The sequence below is a fragment of the Protopterus annectens genome, chromosome 7.part0 (genome assembly GCF_019279795.1).
Source record: "Protopterus annectens isolate FY-2018-M chromosome 7.part0, PAN1.0, whole genome shotgun sequence".
Lineage (NCBI taxonomy): Eukaryota > Metazoa > Chordata > Ceratodontiformes > Protopteridae > Protopterus > Protopterus annectens.
In genome coordinates, this window is record NC_056739.1 from 484,404,550 (window position 1) to 484,425,785 (window position 21,236).

The window sequence follows — 21,236 nt, forward strand, 5'->3', positions numbered from 1 at the left end:
GGCCTCGGCTGATGTCGCACTTCACCCGACATCATAGCTGCTGTTTATTGGGTATAAAGGCATCAGCCGATGCCATTTTCCTCAGTGTTTCTTGCCTCAGATGCCAGGTGCCCTCTAGGAAGGCTAAATTTGGATAAATGCAAATAATTCCAAACAGTAGAGAGCAAACAATATAAGAATATATACATATATATATATATATATATATATATATATATATATATATATATATATACACATAAATACAAACAAATACACCATAATAGATTCCCCCAGCTAGCTAAAAGAGGGGTAAGTACCCTAGGAATACCACAGAGGGGAAGGAGGGTGAGTAATCCTGACTGCAGATGCATACCTATCGGACATCTACATTTATGGTAGGTACAAAACTGTACTATGTCCTTCAAGGATGCATCTGCAGTCCTAACATATGGGTAGAATACCGTAGCCAAACTGGGGGAGGAGGCACTAAGACAAAGATGGTGTAGTTAAGATCCCTTGCAAAACAGCAGTTGCAAAACCTGCTCGGGATCTAGAGTATAAGGGAAGATTATAATGCTTGGCAAATGTATGCACGGAGCTCCAAGTAGCAGCTTCTAAAATGTCTTTGGTAGCCACTCCTCGTAGGAAAGCTGTAGTGGTGGCTGTAGCTCTTGTGGAATAAGGTCTGATATTTTCAGGAGTTGTCTTTCCATGAAAGGAGTAGCAAAATCGAATGCAATTTCCTATCCATTTTGAGATTGTCTGTTTTGAAATTGCTTTTCCTTGCATTCCTGTTGCATATGCTACCAGAAGCTGGTCAGTTTTTCTGCTGGTCTTAGTTCTGTCCAGATAGTAGTGTAATTGTCTGTGCACATCCAAGGTATGTAGTAGTCTTTTCCCCCCTGTTCTGAGGGTTGGGGAAGAATGTAGGTAAATGAATCGCTTGGTTCAATGATACTCTGGAGACCACCTTTGGCATAAAGGTAGGGTTAGTTCTCAGAGAGACTCTGTCCTGATGGAAGATAAGGAAGGGTTGTACTGCCATTAATGCCTGTAACTCAGATACCCTTCTTGCTGAAGTGATTGCTAGCAGGAAAGCAGTTTTCCAAGACAAGAACTGTAATTCTGCTGTTGCTGCTGGTTCAAAAGGAGGAAGTGTTAACTTTTCCAGCACAAAGTTGAGATCCCATGTAGGTAAAGGTGGTTTCCTTGGAGGTTTTACATTTTTGATTCCTCTCAAGAACTGCCTGAGTAGAGGATGAGAGAAGACAGGAGGATCCATGTTGTATTCTGCGGAAATTGCTGATGCATGAATCTTAATGGAGGAGTAAGACAGGCCATTGTGGAACAGTTCTGCTAAATATTCCAGGATGTGTGCTATGTTTGCCAATGAGACATTTTCTCCCTTTGCTGCACTCCAAATGAGGTATCTTTTCCACTTGGCTGAATAAGTCTTCCTTGTGGAAGGTCTGCGTGCCTCCAGGATAATGTCCTTAACCCTCTGGGATAAACCTGGGTTATTTTGTTTTATGCAATATTCCAAGCAGCTAACTGCAGTGTTTTCAAGTTTGGATGTAGGATCTTGTAGTTGTCCTGTGTTAGAAGTAAGGGACATAGAGGTAGAGGCCATGCGTGTGTCCGAGACATGCTTCTCAGTAGCGGGTACCAATGTTGCCTCGGCCAGTCTGGAGCTATCAGGATTACCCTTGGCTGATCCTCTCTGATCTTCAGTAGAACTTTGTACATCAAGGGAAGAGGTGGAAATGCATATGCTGTCAGGTTTTTCCAGCTGAAGGAAAGGGAGTCCACCCTCCAAGCAAGTGGGTGGTATGCTCTTGTGCAGAATTTCTTCAATTGGTGGTTGTGTGGGGAGGCGAACAGGTCTATCTCTGGTAGTCCCCATTTCTTTGTTATGGCTTTGAAGATATCTGGATGCAGCCTCCATTCGTGAGCATCCGTGGTAGTTCTGCTTAAGGTGTCTGCTAGAGAATTTTCTTTTCCTGGTACAAATCTGGCCTGAAGTTGAATGTTGAGATTCAGGGCCACATTCCACAGGTCCATTGCCATCCGGCATAGAGGATATGAATGTGTACCCCCCTGTTTGTTGATGTACCACATGACTGTGGTATTGTCGGTCCTTATCAGCAGATGACCCTGTTGAAGGAGTGGTCTGAATGCCTGGATCGCATTTTTCACTGCCAGCATCTCCTTTAGATTTATGTGTAGATTCAGCTGGTCTTGGGTCCATAGGCCTTGAATACACTTGTCCACCATGTGTGCCCCCCATCCTAGGTCTGAGGCGTCCGTGGTGATGGTCTGGCTTGGATGAGGTTTGTGGAAAGGCAAGCCCCTGTTCCACTGACAGGCCTGAGCCCACCACAGGAATTCTTGCTTCAGGCATGGAATTATTGGAATCTGGGCTTCTAGACTGTGCTTGTGTTGAGACCATACATTCCTTAGGTACCATTGTAGCTTTCTCATATGCAGCCTGGCATGTGGGACCAATATTATGCATGATGCCATGTAGCCCAGGGCTTGCAGGACTTTCCTTGCAGTAAGCCGAGTTTGTGTTGTTAATGTCATGAAGTAGGCTGGTAGTTGCTTTTGTTTTTCTTCTGTGAGAAAAGCCATCTGAGTTGATGTATCCAGTTCTGCACCCAAGAATGTTATCCTTTGGGATGCTACTAGTCTTGACTTTTGCATGTTGACTGTGTATCCCAAGGCTTGCAACAGTTGTATGACATTTTCCAAATCTTTTGCTAATTTTGCCTTGTTGTCCGCTTGTATTAGGCAGTCGTCCAGGTATGGGTAAATTTGAATTCCCTGAAGCCTGCAATGAGCAATTACTGATGCCAGGCATTTTGTGAATACTCTGGGCGCAGTAGATAAGCCAAAAGGCAATGCTGAGAATTGATAATGCTCTGATCCTGCAAGAAATCTGAGGTGTCTTCTGCAATCTGGTCGTATAGGGACGTGCAGGTATGCCTCCTTGAGATCTAGAGTCACCAGCCAAGACTCCTTGCCCAGCATGGGAAGAAGCTACTGGAGGGTCAGCATTTTGAATTTTGGAACAATAAGGTATGTGTTCAGTGCGGACAAGTCTAGAATAGGTCTCCATTGATTTTCTTTTCTTGGTACAAGGAAAAGCCTGGAGTAAAATCCTTGGCCTTGTTCCATAGGTGGTACCTCTTCTATAGCTCTCATCCTTAGTAAGTTGTTGACTTGTCTTAGAGCGTCTGTTTTTTGGCTTGGTAGTAGGTTTGGCATTCCTCTCTTTTTTGGTAGAGTGTGGAAGTGAAACCTGTAGCCCTTGTCTATTGTTTGTAAAGTCCATTTGTCTCCTGTAATGTAATGCCAGTTGTCGGAGAATAAGGCTAGCTTTCCAAGGGTGCTTCCAGTTGTTCCCTGGTAGGCGGAACTAGAGCCAAGTCATTGTGTCTGCCCTGTGGAAATGGTTGTAGTTGAATCTGTGGCAGTATTTCTCTGGTTGGTAGGTTGCCACTGACGTCCCCTGTAGGCACCCCTAGATTGACCTCTGCCTCTGGGGCGTCTATTTCTGCCTCTCTGGGCTCTGGAGTTGTCTGGAAAGGACCAATTCTTCGAAGGCCAATTTCGGCTAAACCTCGGAGGTTGGACCTGTAAGAAATCCTTGACTGTTTGGACAGATTTTGCTTTTTCTTCCACCTTCTTTAGAACCTCCTGTGCAGGGGAGCCAAACAAACTTTGTTTCTCCATGGGAGCATCTAGACGTTTTGACTTAACATGGTCTGGTAAGGATTCTTCTTTTAACCAGGCATGCCTTCGAATCACTGTTCCAGTCATAGCTGATCTAAAGGAAGCCTCCAGTGCATCATAGCCACATTTTAAGGAATGGTTACTGACCTGCTGAGAGTTATCTACCAAATCCTGAAGGGACTTGCGATCTAAAGGCTCAGGAGAAGACAGTTTTTTGTTTATCTGGTCTAACAAAAATTCCTGGTACTGAATCATGTGAAATTGACAGTTCAAGGCCCTGGCCGAAAGAGTAGCAGAAGTATAAACCTTTTTACCCCATCTCTCTAATGCTCTAGATTCTCTTTCAGAGGGAAGAGGGTTTTTGGCAGAGGCAGCTGCCACACCTTTAGGGCCCTGTGAAATGGTTTCAGGGTCTGCAACAGGAGCCTTATACAAATGGTAATGTGTGTCCGGGACCCTGTAATATATCTGTCTGGTTTGGCAGGGGCCGGAGGAAGAGAATCAGGGGCAGTACAGACATCATTATATGCATCATCAACAACTGTTAGTACTGGCGGAATGGCTAAAGGCCTATGCTGCGGGAAGTGTAAAAAGGTCCTAAGCCTTTTCCTTGAATCTGAAAAATCCTGGCCCTGCCATTGGAAGTGTTCCCTCATAGCATGCAAAGTTTCCCCAAAGGAAAATTCTTCAGGAGGAAAAGCAGAAGGAATGGAGTCTTCTGCATCAGAATCCTCATAAGGAGAATGTGGGCCTTCGTGAGGGTCTGAAATGTCTGAGTCATCCGAGGAGTAATCTGTAGAGACAGGTTCCGGGGGTTCAGTCCTAGGCCTCTTGTCTGGAGGGGGCTGAGAGGCCCTGTCTGGGTGAGGTTGGGATCCCCTGATCAAGGAAATGAGATCCTCAGCCAGGCTGAGCATTTGGGAACTAGAGGTAGGCCTATGTGAAGGAGTTTTAGCAGGTAAGGCCTTAGAAGATTTAGCTGCTTTAGCCCTGGCAAAAAGCCTTGATAGACATAGAAGCAGGGGGTCTAGCAGCCCCACGTGCAGGGGTAGATATGTCTAAAGGAATAGTGTCTGACAAATCCTGGGTGCCTGCTTCTGTAGCAGTAAATTCAGTAGCAGATTCAGTCATGCTCTGTGAGGCCTCGGCTATCGGAGGCATGCTTTCGGCCGAAGGAAGAACCGGGAGATCGGTTTCAGCTGAAACCGAGACACTCGCGGTTGGCCTAACCGTGGTTTCAGCCGAAACCGCGGGCCGCGAGTGTCGGTCCTTTTCCTTGCGTTTTTTAGCTAATTGAGTAGTCGGAGTTTCTGATGGCATTTTGTATGCAAAAGCGGGACCAAAAAACTCCTCTGCAAACTCCGACCGACGTCTAAGTGTCCGTCAGTTGAAGGAAGCACAGGCTAGACAAGCTGATACATCGTGGTCTGGGCCTAAGCAAGGAAGGCAGTAAGAGTGGAAATCCTTATGAGGTATTTGGTTCCCACAAGTTAAACAATTATTTACTTTGTCTGACATCGGCTGAGGCAAGAATTTTAGAAGTCTTCGGTAGTAGAAATCTCTGGATCTGACCGACCGGCACTTGCGAACAGCTTCTGCTTCGGGCACCGCGCGGCAAGAAAGACTGAGGAAAATGGCGTCGGCTGATGCCTTTATACCCAATAAACAGCAGCTATGACGTCGGGTGAAGTGCGACATCAGCCGAGGCCAGACCCAGACTTTGGAATCTGGCCGACCGAAGGGCTGCCTGAGGCAGGACAACCCATATGTTAGGACTGCAGATGCATCCTTGAAGGACATCCTGTTTATTGAGGTTGGCAGATTGGTTTGGGGTTAGGGAATAAGCCAAGCTGCCAAACTGAGTGTCTGCAATTGGGGATGCATGAATTCCCCTTCCCTCTGTGTCAGGAAGTTTGGAATCTGAGGAAGATGCCATGGAGGCAGCAGGGACAGGCTGCACAGCAGGGGGTACCAGTGTTGCAGAGACTAGTCTGGAGCTGTAAGAATAGTCCTTGGTTTTTCCTCCTTTATTTTTTGCAGTACCCTGGGGATGAGAGGTAGGGGAGAAAAGGCATAGACCGATAGATTGACCCAGGGGAAGGAAGGATAGGGCATCCACTTTCCAAGCCATGCAGTGATGATGCTCCCTAGTGCAGAATTTACTGAGCTGATGGTTGGTGTGAGAGGCAAAGAGGTTGACCTTCAGGGTCCCCAATTCTGAGTTATTAGGGGGAAGGTACTTTTGTTGAGTTGCCACTCGTATGGGTCCAGAAAATTTCTGCTCAACTGGTCTGCCAGAGAGTTGAGAGAGCCTGGTAGTAATTGTGCTAACAGGTGTAGTTGCATGGCAGAGGGTGTGTGCCAAAGGGTCATAGCTAGCCTGCATAGAGGGTAGGAGTGAGTCCCTCCCTGTTTGTTGATGTAACACATCACAGTGGTGTTGTCTGTTTTGATGAGGAGAGTCTCTGGTGAGAGAAGGGGCTTGAAAGCTTCCAAAGTGTGCTGCACACCAATTATCTCTTTTTGACTGATATGCAGATGGATTTGCTGTGGGCTCCATTGGCCCTGTAGGCACCTGCCATCCAGGTGTGCACCCCAAGCATAGTCTGATGCATCTGTGCTGAGGGTCTGGTGAGGGGGGGGTAGTCCCTTGTTGAGGGACCATGCTGTTGCCCACCAAAGAAAATCTTTTCTGAGGCAAGAAATTATAGGTAGGAGAGTTTTCATGTCTTGAGAGTGTTGACACCAAAGGCTCTTTAGGTACCACTGAAGTTTCCTCATATGCAGTCTGGCATATGGAATGAGTAGTATGCAAGATGCCATGAACCCCATAGCTTGCAGAAGCTTCCTAGCAGTTAGCTGGGGCGTGGTGGCTAGTTGAGAGAAGTAGGTTGAGAGGAAAATTTGTTTCTCTGATGTAAGGTATGCCATTTGGGATGCTATGTCCAGACTTGCTCCCATGAATATTATCCTAAGGTTAAGCATCTGCTTGGATTTCTTTTCTTTGATTGTGTACCCTAGAGAGGTTAGGAGGGTCTTTACAAAGACCAGGTGCTTGAGCAGCTTTTCCTGGCTGCCTGCCTGAATAAGGCAGTCATCTAAGTATGGGTAAATCTGAATATTTCTTTGTCTGCAAAAGGCAACGACCGGAACCAGACATTTTGTGAAAACTCTGGGAGCAGTAGATAAGCCAAAGGGAAGCACAGAGAACTGAAAGTGTTGAGATCCTGCCCTGAAGCGGAGATCTTTCCTGCATGATTCCCTGACAGGAATGTGGAGGTAGGCCTCTTTTAGATCTAGGGTGGCTAGCCAAGCGACCTTGGACAACATGGGTAGCAGCTACTGGAGGGTGAGCATTTTGAATTTTGGAATCACCAGGAAGATGTTTAGAATAGATAGATCGAGGATGGGGTGGGGCCACCTATCTGTTCTGCAGGAACGTGCTCTACTGCCCTTATAGAGAGCAGGGAAAGAATTTGATTTTGAGCCTCTGCCCACTGATTTGGTGGTAGATCTGGGAAGCCTTTTGGGGTTGGAAGGGCGTGGAAGAAAAATTTGTATCCCTGAGACACAATATTCAGAATCCAGTGGTCCTTGGTAATGGTGACCCAGGTGCTTGAGTGAAAGAGTTTTCCTCCTAGGGGTAAGTGAAGGTGGGCAGAGGGGGGGTGGAGGAGGCGAGTCATTGCGAGTTCTTACCATAAGGGGGTGGCTTAGAACTCCCTGGTTTTGAATTGGAGGTAGTCCACTGCTTAGATTTCTGCATTCCCTGTGGCTGCTGTCTGGGGGGGGTCTGTTTCCACAGGGCCTAGGCTAGGCTGGTTTACTGGGAGCAGGAAAAGCCCAGTGTTTGGAGGGACAATGCCTGCTGAAACTATGAGACTGGACCTGCAAGAAATCCTTAACTGTTTGCATAGATTTTGCTTTTTCTTCCATCTTTTTTAAGACCTCTTCTGCCTTAGTGCCAAATAATTTATCTTTGTGCAAGGGGCATTCAACAATTTAGATGTGACCTGGTCAGGCGGGGCTGTTCCTTAAGCTATGCACGCCTTCTAATGACAGATCCAGTGACTGCTGCCCTGCAAGAAGCTTCTAGGGTGTCAAAACCACAGTGCAAGGTGTGTTTAGTTATTTGACTTGCAGAATGCATTAACTCTTGTAAATATTTAGATTCTGCCCAAGCAGGAAAGGAAGACATTTTTTTGTTTAAGAAGGAGTTCCTAGGAATACTGCTGAAATGTCAGCATATGGAACTGACAATTTAGTGCCCTGATAGAAAGAGTAGCTGAGGTGTATACTTTTTTACCCCATCTGTCCAATGCTCGGGAATCCCTGTCTGAGGGGGTGGGATTCTTAGCAGAGGTTGCTTTAATCCCTTTTGGCCCTTGAGAAATTACCTCAGGGTCAGCTGTAGGATTTTTAAAAAGATATTTGGGCGAGTCAGGGACTCTGTTGTACCTGTCTGGTTTTCTGTGAGCTGGAGGAAGAGCGTCAGGAGTCGAGATGGATTCAAGGAAAAATTACAGTTGTGTACACTTACCATAAATGTAGATGTAAGAGTGTATTCAATGTTGCAGTCATTACATTTGGGTAATCTGCTGGCAGGTTGCCCTCAGTCGGCCTGAATAACAAAGTCTTGGGTCCTGCGTCGGTTGCAGTCTCCTCTTCCATGACGTCAGGGGTATAAAACATGCAGCCGACGCCATTTTATTCAGTTTTTCTTGCCCCAGATGTCAGGTGCCCCCCAAATGGGGAGCAGAAATTATATATATATATATATATATATATATATATATATATATATAGACAAAAAATATGTAAATGCACTTTTAGCAACATAACCTTGCTTTAGTATATAGTGAAGGAAAGAAAAGGTATAGAAAAGGGGGGTAGCGGGTGGGTAACCCAGACTGCAACATTGAATACACTCGAACATCTACATTTATGGTAAGTGTACACAACTGTACTATGTTCTTCGTGTTTCACTGTTGCATTCATTACATTTGGGTAGAATCCCAAAGCTATGGATGGGAGGATGTAACTAAAGAGCACCAGGAGCGGCTATAAGGCCCTGCAGAACTGCAGTGGCAAATCCTGCCCTGGATTTGGAGAAGAGAGGCAAATGATAATGCTTTGTGAAGGTATGAATAGAGCTCCAAGTAGCAGCCTCTAGAATGTCTTTGGTTGGAACCCCTCTGAGAAAAGCTGCTGAGGTAGAGGCAGCCCTGGTGGAATGAGACTTGATCCCCTTGGGCACAGGTTTACCATGGTGCACGTAGCAGAAACAAATGCAGTGGCTTATCCACTTAGAAATAGTCTGCTTTGATATAGCCTTCCCCTCTGATCCTGCAGCAAATGCTACCAGTAGTTGCTCAGACTCTCTTAGAGATTTTGTCCTGTTTAAGTAGAATCTTAGTTGTCTGTGTATGTCCAATGAATGCAGAATCCGCTCCCCCCTTGTTCTGTGGATTTGGGTAAAATGTTGGCAGGTGAATTGTCTGGTTAAGAGCCACACTGGATACCACCTTAGGCATAAAAGAAGGATTGGTCCTAAGGGACACCCTGTCCGCGTAAAATATAATAAAATGCTCAACAGCCATTAGAGCCTGTAGTTCTGAAACCCTTCTTGCTGAAGTGACTGCCAAGGGAAAAGCTCTTTTCCAAGATAGACATTTTATATCCGCAGTAGCTGCTGATTCAAAATGAGGCAGGGTGAGTTTTTCCAGCACAAAACTGAGGTCCCATGCAGGAGTTGGTGATCTTCTGAGAGGCCTTAAATTTTTGGCCCCTCTAAGATACTGTTTAAGCAGAAGATGAGAAAAGAGAGGAGGCTCTGTGTTGTAATGAGCCGAGATGGCAGAGGCATGGATTTTTATTGAAGAAAAAGATAGGCCCTTGTCAAGCATCTCAGTCAAATATTGTAAAATCTGAGGAATATTGGGCTTTACTGTGCCTGTTCCTTGTGGTTGGGTTCCAAGCACAGAATCTCTTCCATTTATCAGCGTAAGACTTTCTAGTACTAGGCCTCCTGGTTTCCAAAATGACATCCATCACAGATTTACTGAGAGGTGTTGTTTGAATAATTAAATGACCAGCCATGCTGCAAGGTTCAGAGTTTGGAGCTGAGTGTGCAGAATTTGACTGTTCTGCTGAGACAGTAGATGAGGTATTTGAGGCAAGTATCAAGGGGGGAGTTGAGACATGTTCCTTAGAAGTGGGTACCAGTGTTGGCGAGGCCAGTCCGGAGCAACTAGGATCATTTTTGCTTTCTCCTGTCTGACTTTTAGTAAGACCTTGGAGAGAAGAGGCAGAGGGGGAAAGGCATAGACTGACAGGTTTTTCCAACTTAAGGATAGGGCATCCACTTTCCATGCTTTTTTGTGATGAGTTCTTGTGCAGAATTTGCCCAACTGATAATTTTGGGGAGAGGCAAATAGATCTATGTCTGGGCTCCCCCATTTCTGTGTTAATTTGCGGATCCAGTTTCTATTTGTGCGAGTCCATAAGATTTCTGCTTAGGTCGTCTGCCAGAGTATTTTGTTTTCCTGGCAGGAATTGAGCTTGAAGATGTATTTGGTAAGTCAAAGCGGTGCTCCACAATGCCATGGCTAGTCTGCAAAGGGGGTAGGAATGTGTACCCCCTTGCTTGTTTATGTACCACAAGTCCTTGAAAGCTGTCAGAGCATTCTGAACAGCTAGCATCTCTTTCTGGTTGATATGCAGATGCATTTGTTTTGGCCTCTATTTGCCCTGAATGCATCCCCCCCAGGTGGGCCCCCCCCCCCAAGCATAGCCTGATGCGTCTGTAGTTAGGGTTTGGGTGGCAGGGGGTAGAGTGAATGACAGTCCCTTGTTTTGGTGACATGTCTCTGCCCACCAAAGAAACTCATGTTGTAGGCAGGGAATGAGAAAAATCATTGTTTCCAGACTGTGACAATGTTGGCTCCACAAACTTTTTATGCACCATTGAAGTTTCCTCATATGCAAGTCTCGCATATGGAATTAGTAGAATGCAGGATGCCATGAACCCCAAAGCCTGCAGAATTTGTCTTGCAGATAACTGGGTTTTTGTTGCCATTTGTTTGAAATACATTGTCAGTTGCCTTTGTTTGTCTGGCGTAAGGTAAGCCATCTGGGCAGTTGTATTCAATCTTGCACCCAGGAATGTAATTATTTGAGAGGGTACCAGTTGGGATTTCTTTTCGTTTATTGTGTACCCTAGGCATGTTAGAAACCTTTTTACTAATGCCAGATGTTGAAGAAGAACGCCCCTGTCCTCTGCTTCAATGAGACAGTCGTCCAGATAAGGATAAATTTGTATGCTTCTTTGTATGCAGAATGCAATTACTGGTGCCAGGCACTTTGTAAAGACCCTGGGCGCAGTAGATCAGCCAAAGGGCAGTGCAGAGAATTGGTAATGCAAAAAACCTGCCTTGAAGCGTAGGTATCTTCTGCATGATTCCCTTATTGGGATATGCAAGTGTGCCTCAAGTCTAGCGTCACTAATCAAGCGTTCCTGCCCAGCATAGGGAGTAGCTGTTGTAAGGTCAGCACTTTGAATTTTGGAATGTCCAGGAGCGTGTTCAAAGTCAATAAGTCCAGTATTGGACCCAAAGAATTGTCTTTTCTGGGGTCCAGGAAAAGTCTTGAATAAAAACCTTGTCCTTTTTCCTTTTCTGGTACTGGTTGAATAGCCCCCATATCCATGAGGGACATAACTTGTTTCTGAGCCTCTGCCCACTGATTTTGTGGCAGATCTGGCCATCAGTGTGGAATTGGCAAAGTATGGAAATTAAATCTGTACCCCTGGGATACTACCCACTTGTCCTGGGTAATTAACTTCCAATTTTGAGCATGAAGTGCTAGTTTTCCCCACAAGGGGGCTGCCAAAAGATAAGTGCTTGGTGATGGTAGAGGAAAGTCATTGAGACTGCATACTGTAGTGTTGTGCTTTGTTTCCTCCAGATTTGGAGGTGGAGGCACCTCATTGCTTTGACCTGTAAGAACCCTGTGATTGGTATCTGGAAACTTCTGAGTGCCTGGATTTGCCTTGAGTGGCTCTGTTGGACACAGCAAAGGATCAATTTTTAGCAGGTCAGTGCCTACTAAACCTGGGTGGCTGCACTTGCAATAAATATTTTACAGTTTACATAGATTTAGCTTTGTCTTCCATTTTCTTTAAAACCTCTACTGCCTTATTACCAAACAGAGTATCATGCTGCAATCGGGCATCCAACAATTTAGCTTTAACATGATCAGGTAGATTTTACTCCTTGAGTCAGGCATGCCTTCTAATCACAGATCCAGTCACTGCGGCCCTGCAAGACGCCTCCAAGGAATCAAAACCACATTGCAAAGTATGCTTTCCAACCTGTTCTGCTGAATGCAATAATTCCTGTAACTCTATTTTCCACACAATCAGAAATAAACATCATTTTCTGTTTCAGTAAACCCATAACATGCTGTTGATATTTAAGCATATGAAACTGGCAGTTTAACGCTCTGATTGCCAAGATAGCAGACGTATAAACCTTCTTTCCCCATCTATCCAGCGTCGTCCTGGAATCTCTATCAGAGGAGGTAGGATTTTTGGCTGTAGAGGCCTTTACACCCTTGGGACCCAGAGAAATAGTCTCTGGATCAGCAGCAGGATTTTTGAATAGAAATTTGTGGGAGTCAGGAACCTTGTAATATCTGTCTGGCTTACTAAGAGCCAGAGAGAGGGAATCAGGAGCCATGCTTGATTCTGAAAACACATCATCAACAATGTCTAATACAGGAGGTATAGCCAAAGGCCTATGCTGAGGAAGGAGGAGGAAATCCCTAAGCCTCTTTTTTGATTCAGAGAAGTCCTGACTCTCCCAGTGAAAATGTTCCCTTAAAGTATGCAAAGTCTCTCCAAAAGAGTAATCCTCAGGAGGAGATGCAGATGAAATGGATTCCTCTGCAGCAGAATCCTCATAGGGTGGAATAGAAAATTCCTGATCAGAAGAGGAATCAGAAGAAATGGAAACCTGATCTGAAGATACACAATCAGTGCCTTGCCTAGGCCTCTTAGCAGGGGGGTGGGGGGTGGGAACCCCTTATCAAGGTAATTAAGTCCTCAGCCATTTTGATCATCTGTTTTTTAGGCACAGAGGCATGAGCACGTGGCTCATGCGTCGGTTTTTTAGACATAGATGTTTTTGACCTTGGTTTTGAGACTGGCGTTGGTTTAATATAAAAATGTTGAGGCCTGAAAACACCTTCAGAAGCCGGTGCCTGCTCAGCAGCTCTGGACCCATCCAAGGGAGAGACATCCGCGGGTTCAATACTCTGAGAATCTCGCAGCATACCGGACTCCAAATGGGTCTCTGTAGAGGCCTGCGACTAAAAAGTAGCGGGTATCAGGGGCTGCAAAAGCACCTCACTGAGTACTGGCAACTGGCTTAGAAGCTTCAATGTCGGTTTTGGACCTCAACAGTCTGTCTCTGTCTTTTTCTTTGCGGTTTTTGTGAACTCTGGTAGTCGGATTCCTAACAGACATTTCTGGATAATTAAATCTTGATACAAAATATTTAGAAGCAAAACTATACCGACAATTAATAGTGCGTTGGTTAAATCTAGCACAAAACCGACAGCAAGGCATGTTATGATCTGGGCCTAGGCAAGGAATACAGTACAAATGAAAATCCTTATGTGGTATTTGCTGCCCACAAGTAATGCAATTATTAACTTTTACTGATATCGGTAAGGAGCACGAAAAAGTTTCCCCAGCGGGGTACTTAGCTTTATTTTGAAGACTTCGATTCTGAAACTCGAATGCGAAAATTTCAGGAGTCAGCCGACCGGCACTTGCGAACTGCTTCTGCTTCGGGCACCGCGCGGCAAGAAAGACTGAATAAAATGGCGTCAGCTGCATGTTTTATACCCCATGACAACCTGACGTCATGGAAGAGGAGACAGCAACCGACGCAGGACCCAAGACTTTGTTATTCAGGCCGACTGAGGGCAACCTGCCAGCAGATTACCCAAATGTAATGACTGCAACATTGAAACACGAAAAACATCATCTTCCACAACATTCAGGACTGGGAGGATGGCCAAGGGTTTCTGTTGTGGAAGATCTAGGAATTCCCTAAGTCTCTTTTTAGACTAAGTAGTCCTGACTCTCCCATTAGAAATGTTCCCTTAAAGTATTCAGGGTTTCCCCAAAGGAAAAATCCTCTGGGGGAGAGGCTGAAGAAATGGAATCCTCTGCATCACAATACTCATAAGTGGAGAGGGGTTGCATGTCTTCATATTCAATATTCAGATGCATCAGATTCATCTGACGTTTGTTCAGAAAAAACTACGGGGAAGATCTCTTTTCCTTTTGGAGGGGGTAGCTTGGCTTCCACCGATAAGCATACTGTCTTCCATCAATTTAAGCATTTGCGACTGAGGCAAGGTAGCAGGTGCCTGAGAGTGGGTCGTCGGTTTCTTGGGTGTGGTTCATACCTTGGGCCTAAGAAACTCTGTCGTTTTTGAAAGAATGGTAGTCCCGAAAAAAGACATCAGTTTGTGTCAAGATTCAGTAGTGCGAAGGACTTCCTCGGAAGCCGGTACCTGCTCAGCAGCTCCGGACCCATCCAAGGTAGAGATGACCGCAGGATCCTTAGTCGAAGAGTTTTGCGGCATACTGGACTCCAAATGGGTCACGGTAGCAGCCTGCAAATCAACAGAAGTGGGCATCAGAGGATGCAAAAGCACCTCACTGAGTACCAGAGAACTGACGACTAGCTTAGCGGAAATGTCGCCGGTAGGTTTGGACCTGTGCAGTCTGTCTCTGTCTTTACGTTTTTTTCAGAAGATCTGCTGTCGGATGACTTACTGAAGCCATATCGGAATTAGAGGACTGTAAGTGAAAACATATAAGGGCCCGACAACGGATAGTTCTGGCGTTGAACAAAGCACAGAAGCGACAACAGGGGACGTCATGGTCTGGGTCTAAACAAGTGACGCAGTAAGAGTGGAAGTCTCGGTGTGGTATTTGCTTTTATTTGCAATTAACTTTTTCTGACATTGGTTAGTGCAAGAAAAAAGGATCCCCAATGGGGTACTTAGCTTTAGAAGACTTCAACTTCAATTTAGTAGACGAAAACTCGGGTAGCGGCCGACCAGCACTCATGTGAACTGCTTCTGCTTGGGCTTCATGGCAAGAAAGACTGATGTAATGGCGTTGTCTGCCTTACTTTATTACTACTGATGACCTGACATCAGTCCTCAAGTGACAGCAACTGACACAGAAATACTAAGTCTCTGGTATTCAGGCTGGCCGAGGGCTACCCTAGCAGGGATAACCCAAACATGACTGCAACAGTGACACACGAAGAACAACAGTGAAACATGAAGAACATCAGGAGACTGTATTAGCAGAATACAACACCAGTGAAGCATGTTTAGTGTAGAATCAGAAAAGTAAATTAGGCATGAAACAGAGTATTAGTGCAGCAGTCTTTCTAGAGATCTGTTTTGAGAAATGCAAAGTGGAAGTGGATCTTTCTCTCTTATGCTCTAAAGATTGGAAGTATTTTCAGTTGCATGTCCACTGCTGGTAACTAAAAAATGCTTAATAAAAAAACTAAATACTGTCATTGTGCTTATAATTGGAGTTAAAAAAATCTTAATTGTTTTACTGTGTGAAGAATCAAATAGGCAGAGCTTTCCCAACATTCCAAGGCTGCTGTTACTTATTGAAAAGTTTCTAAACTACTTCTGCTTCTTAGCTTTGTGACCTGTACTGTTACACAAATGATATTTTGCTAATGCAGTAGTGTAAGGATATGAAATCGGGTTGAACATGGCATTGGATTTTAATTCTTACAATCTTCTATTCACAGTCCTGAAATAAGAGTCACAAAGTACAAGGTTTCAAGGAAACTCATTATTTATTTTTCTACACAGCACAGGGCAAGGAGCCAAGTCCTGCCAACCTCGTTCTCAGACATTTCAGTTTTAGATTTTTCCACAGAGGACAGATGATCCTGAAGATGATTTATCTTGAACTTCTGGCAGGATTCTTTTCATACTATTGCCAGTGTATGATCAAATATATATCAGTATCCAGAAGTAAACTTGACAGAATGCAAAATCTGTGGTGTGTCAGGTGCCAGACAATTTCCAGATGTCTTACAACATGAAAATGGAGACCAGTTTTCTCCTTGTTACTCTTCCTTCTTCTGGGAGAGTTCTTTTTCTTTTTTGCTCATTTCCACCATGCTATTAACAGTGAAAGATGTGAGACGGAACCACTCTGGAAACAGCAATTCTATGAAGTAGTTCTTAAACAAAAGAGAAATAGTGTCAGGTTAATAGGGTAGTTAGTTCAATGGAGAATTGTACACTGACCATTTTGATATTTAGTTCATATCATCCTACAGTGGTTCACTGAGACATACACACTGCAGACTCCCCCATATGAACCCTGCTCCCAAGCAGACTACTAAAAGTACAGTTGTGTACACTTACCATAAATGTAGATGTTCGAGTGTATTCACTGTTGCAGTCATTACGTTTGGGTAATCTGCTGGCAGGTTGCCCTCAGTCGGCCTGAATTCCAAAGTCTTGGGTCCTGCGTCGGTTGCTGTCTCCTCTTCCATAATGTCAGGTCGTCAGGGGTATAAAACAAGCAGCAGACGCCATTTTCTTTAGTTTTTCTTGCCCCCGATGTCAGGTGCCCCCAAAAAGGTAGGAAAAAAAAAAAAAAAAAAAAAAAGATATATATATATATATATATATATATATATATATATATATATATATATATATATATATATATATATATATATATATATATAGATATATAGATATAGATATATAAACTATATATACATGCAACAATACAAACTTTACCTTCATTTACAAGCAAATACACCACACAGGTTGTAGAAGATAGTGAAGGAAAGAGAAACTCCATAATAAAAGGGGGGTGGCGGGTGGGTAACTGGGACTGAAACAGTGAATACACTAACATCTACATTTATGGTAAGTGTACACAACTGTACTATGTTCTTCGTGTTTCACTGTTGCAGTCATTACCACAGCTATGGACGGGACGCTGGAACTAAACAGCATTAGGTGCAGCTACAAGGTCCTGCAGAACTGCAGTGGCAAAGCCTGTCCCGGACAGAGTAGAGAGGCAAATGATAATGCTTTGTAAAAGTGTGAACAGAACTCCAAGTAGCAGCCTCTAGAATGCCTTTGGTTGGTACTCCTCTGAGAAAGGCTGCTGATGTAGCTGCAGCTCTGGTGGAATGAGACCGAATGCCCTTGGGCACAGGTTTGCCATGGTGTAAGTAGCAGAAACGAATGCAGTGGGTTATCCACTTTGAAATAGCCTTTCCTTCTGATCCTGCAGCATATGTTACTAGTAATTGCTCAGTTTTTCTTAGAGCTTTAGTCCTGCTCAAGTAGAATCTTAGCCGTCAGTTTACGTGCAATGAATGCAGAATCCTCTCCCCCTTGCAGTGTGGATTTGGATAAAAGGTTGGCAGATGAATAGTTTAAGAGCCACACTGGAAACCACCTTAGGCATAAATGAAGGACTGGTCCTCAGAGACACCTTGTCTGGGTAAAATATGATAAAAGGCTCAACAGCCATGAGGGCCTGTAGCTCTGATTCTTCTTACTGAAGTAATTGCTAGGAGCAGAGCTGTTTTCCATGATGAGAACTTTAGATCTGCAGTAGCAGCTGGTTCAAATGGAGGCAGGGTGAGCTTTTCCAACACATAATTGAGATCCCATGCAGGTATTGGTGATTTTCTGGGAGGCCTTAAATTTTTGGCTCCTCTAAGATACTGCTTTAGTAATGGATGAGAAAAGATTGGTGGCTCTGTATTGTAATGAGCCGAAATGGCAGAGGCATGGATTTTTATTGATGAGAAAGATAGGCCTTTGTCAAGCATCTCAGTCACGTATTGTAATATCGGAGGAATATTTGGTTCTGCTGCATCAGTTCCTTGTGCTTGATTCCAAGAACAGAATCTCTTCCATCAGCATAAGATTTTCTAGTACTAGGCCTTCTGGCTTCCAAAATGCCATCCATCACAGCTTTACTGAGAGGTGTTGTTTGTATAAAGTACAGTTTTGTACCTACCATAAATGTAGATGTTCGAGTGCTAATACAGCTGCAGTCATAACAGATGGGTTTTTCTGCCGTCAGGCGGGTCCTCGGTCGGCTGAATTCCAAAGTCTAGGTCCGGCGTCAGTTGTCGTCGCTTCTTCCCTGACGTCAGTGCGACAGGGGTATAAAAGAACCAGCCAACGCCATTTTCTTCAGTTTTTCTTGCCCCAGATGTCAGGTGCCCCCAGAAGGAAGGTAATACATAAATTTATGTAATAATGCAATGCAATATAATCAAAAAACAGAAGTTGCAAGCAAATACACCATAAATGAATACCCCAATCAGGTTGTATGAGTAGGTGTTAGCCAATACGCCTGTCCCAAGAGGGGAAGGAGGGAGGGAAACCTGGACTGCAGCTGTATTAGCACTCGAACATCTACATTTATGGTAGGTACAAAACTGTACTATGTTCATCGTGCATACAGCTGCAGTCATAACAGATGGGTAGAATCCCAAAGCTAAAAAAGGGGTGGTAGGCACTAGGTGGAACTAGGAGGAGCCAGGGTGCCCTGCAAGACTGCAGTGGCAAAGCCTGCTCTAGTTTTGGAGTATAATGGTAGGCGATAGTGCTTGGAGAAGGTATGCACAGAACTCCAAGTGGCTGCTTCCAAAATATCTTTGGTAGGAACTCCTCTGAGGAAAGCTGCAGAGGTATCCGTGGCCCTTGTGGAGTGAGATCTGATGCCTGCAGGTACAGTTTTACCATGAAAAGAGTAACAAAAGCGTATGCAGTGGGCTATCCATTTCGAGATTGTCTGTTTGGAAATTGGCTTCCCTTGAGCTCCTGTAGTATAGGACACAAAGAGTTGTTCTGATTTTCTGAAAGGCTTTGTTCTGTCCAAATAATAACGCAGCTGTCTGTGGATGTCCAAGGAATGTAGTAGTCTCTCCCCTTTGTTTTGAGGATTAGGGTAAAAGGTAGGTAAGTGGATAGCCTGATTCAAAGCTACCCTGGATACCATCTTTGGCATAAAGGACGGATTGGTTCGTACGGAAACTCTGTCCTGATGGAAAATGATGAAAGGCTGCACAGCCATGAGGGCTTGTAGTTCCGATACCCTGCGAGCTGAGGTGATAGCCAGAAGGAAGGCTGTTTTCCAGGACAAATATTGCACTTCTGTTGAGGCAGCTGGCTCAAAAGGAGGCAAGGTCAGTTTTTCTAGAATTAAATTAAGGTCCCAAGCAGGTACTGGTCGTTTCCTTGGGGGTTTTATATTCCTAGCCCCTCTGAGGAACTGTCTTAAGAGGGGGTGAGAGAATAAAGGAGGATCACTGTTGTATTCTGCAGAAATGGCTGAGGCATGAATTTTGATGGAGGAGAATGAAAGTCCACTGCTTAGCATCTCAGCTAGATACTGTAATATTTGAGGTAAATTCAGTATTCCAGGATTCTGGCCCTTTTTCTCATTCCAGGCACAAAACAGTTTCCATTTTGCAGAGTAAGTTTTTCTAGTAGAAGGCCTTCTGGCCTCCAAAATGACATCCTGCACCTCCTTGGAGAGTAGGGTCTGTTGTGAAGTTAAGGAATCTTCCATGCGGCCAGATTGAGTGTTTTCAGCTGACTGAAGAGTTTTGAAGCTGTGCTGAGTCAGAAGAAGAGGCATTAGAGGTAGGGTCCATGGTGGGGAATGCGTCAGGCTCCTCAGGAGTGGGTACCAGTGTTGTCTTGGCCAGTCTGGAGCAATGAGAATCATCTTTGGTCTGTCTGCTCTGGTTTTTAATAGAACTTTGGGCAGCAGAGGAAGAGGTGGAAAGGCATAAACTTTCATTGTTGTCCAACTGAAAGAGAGTGCGTCCACTCTCCAGGCCTGTGGATGAAAAGTCCTTGAGCAGAATTTTGCCAATTGATTTTTGTGGGAGGCAAAGAGATCTATGTCTGGCCTTCCCCATGCTTGAATTATCTCTGTAAAAAACTTGAGGATGCAACTTCCATTCGTGTGGATCTGTCATATTTCTGCTTAGGTTGTCTGCCAGCGTGTTTTCCTTGCCTGGCAAGTACTGTGCTTGAAGTTCGATTTGTAATTCCAGAGCCATGTTCCTATGCAGGCTGGCCATGTCTCTTTGGAGGTATGAATGGGTTCCTCCTTGTTAGTTTATGTACCACATTACTGTGGTGTTGTCTGTCCTTATCAATAGTTGACCTGGATGCAAAAGGTCTTTGAAAGCTATAATAGCATTTATTACTGCTAGCATTTCCTTTTGATTGATGTGTAGGTGCTTTTCTTTTTGGGACCATTTGCCCTGAATGCACCGATCTGTCATGTGCGCCCCGCAGGCGTAGTCCGAGGCGTCTGTTGTGATGACTTGATTTGCTTGAGGCTTGCAGAATGGGAGACCCGTGTTTCTTTCGCATGCTTGAGCCCACCACAGAAATTCCTTTTGAAGACATGGAATCAGTGGTATTATTATTTCCAAACTGTGGCTGTGTTGAGACCATAGGTTTTTCAGGTACCATTGAAGTTTCCTCATATGCAGCTTTGCACATGGGATTAGTAGGATGCAAGATGTCATGAATCCCAGAGCCTGCAGGATTTTCCTTGCAGTCAGCCTGGTGAAATTTGCTAGTTTTCTGAAGTATTGAGTTAGTTGCCCCTGTTTCTCTGGCGTGAGGTAGGCCATCTGGGTGTTTGTGTCCAAGTTGGCACCCAGGAAAATTATTGTTTGAGGGGGTATTAGCCTTGATTTCTTTTTGTTGACTGTATATCCCAGAGAATTCAACGACATTATTACAAAAGCCAGATGTTTCAGAAGTATGTGCTTGCTGTCCGCTTGGATCAGGCAGTCGTCCAAATATGGGTATATTTGTATCCCTTGAAGTCTGCAGTAGGCGATTACTGATGCCAGGCATTTCGTGAATACTCTGGGTGCAGTAGATAAGCCAAAGGGCAATGCAGAGAATTGATAATGGGTTGAACCTGCAAGAAATCCGAGGTATCTTATGCAATCTTGTCTGACTGGGACATGCAGGTATGCCTCCTTGAGGTCCAGTGTTACCAGCCAAGACTCCTTGCCCAGCATGGGAAGAAACTGCTGTAATGTGAGCATCTTGAATTTTGGCACGAGTAAAAATGTGTTCAGGATAGATAGTCCAAAATAGGTCTCCAATCTTTTCCCTTCCTTGGTACCAGGAATAGTCTGGAGTAAAAACCTTGACCTTGTTCTTGTGTAGGTACCTCTTGAATAGCTTTCATGTCCATGAGATCTGAAATTTGTTTTTGTGCCTCTGCCCTTTGATTGTGTGGCAGGTTTGGCATGCCTCTCATTTTTGGAAGGAATCTGTAGCCTCTGTTTATAATGTCCAGGATCCATTTGTCTTCTGTGACAATATGCCATTTTTTTGAAAATAATGCCAGTTTTCCGCCTAAAGGTGCTGCC

The 21,236-nt window shown here is 44.6% G+C and overlaps 1 protein-coding gene across 1 annotated transcript in view; it reads right to left on the bottom strand.

Annotated features, from left to right (window-relative positions):
- Positions 1-15,607: 15,607 nt before the first annotated feature.
- Positions 15,608-21,236, bottom strand: part of LOC122806553 (very-long-chain 3-oxoacyl-CoA reductase-like) — a 529,905-nt gene continuing 524,276 nt past the window's right edge. Inside the window, exon 11 of the mRNA XM_044077080.1 lies at positions 15,608-16,019. Within this exon, the coding sequence (XP_043933015.1) occupies positions 15,903-16,019 (117 nt within the window). The 3' untranslated portion in view covers positions 15,608-15,902. The remainder of the gene's footprint in view (positions 16,020-21,236) is intronic.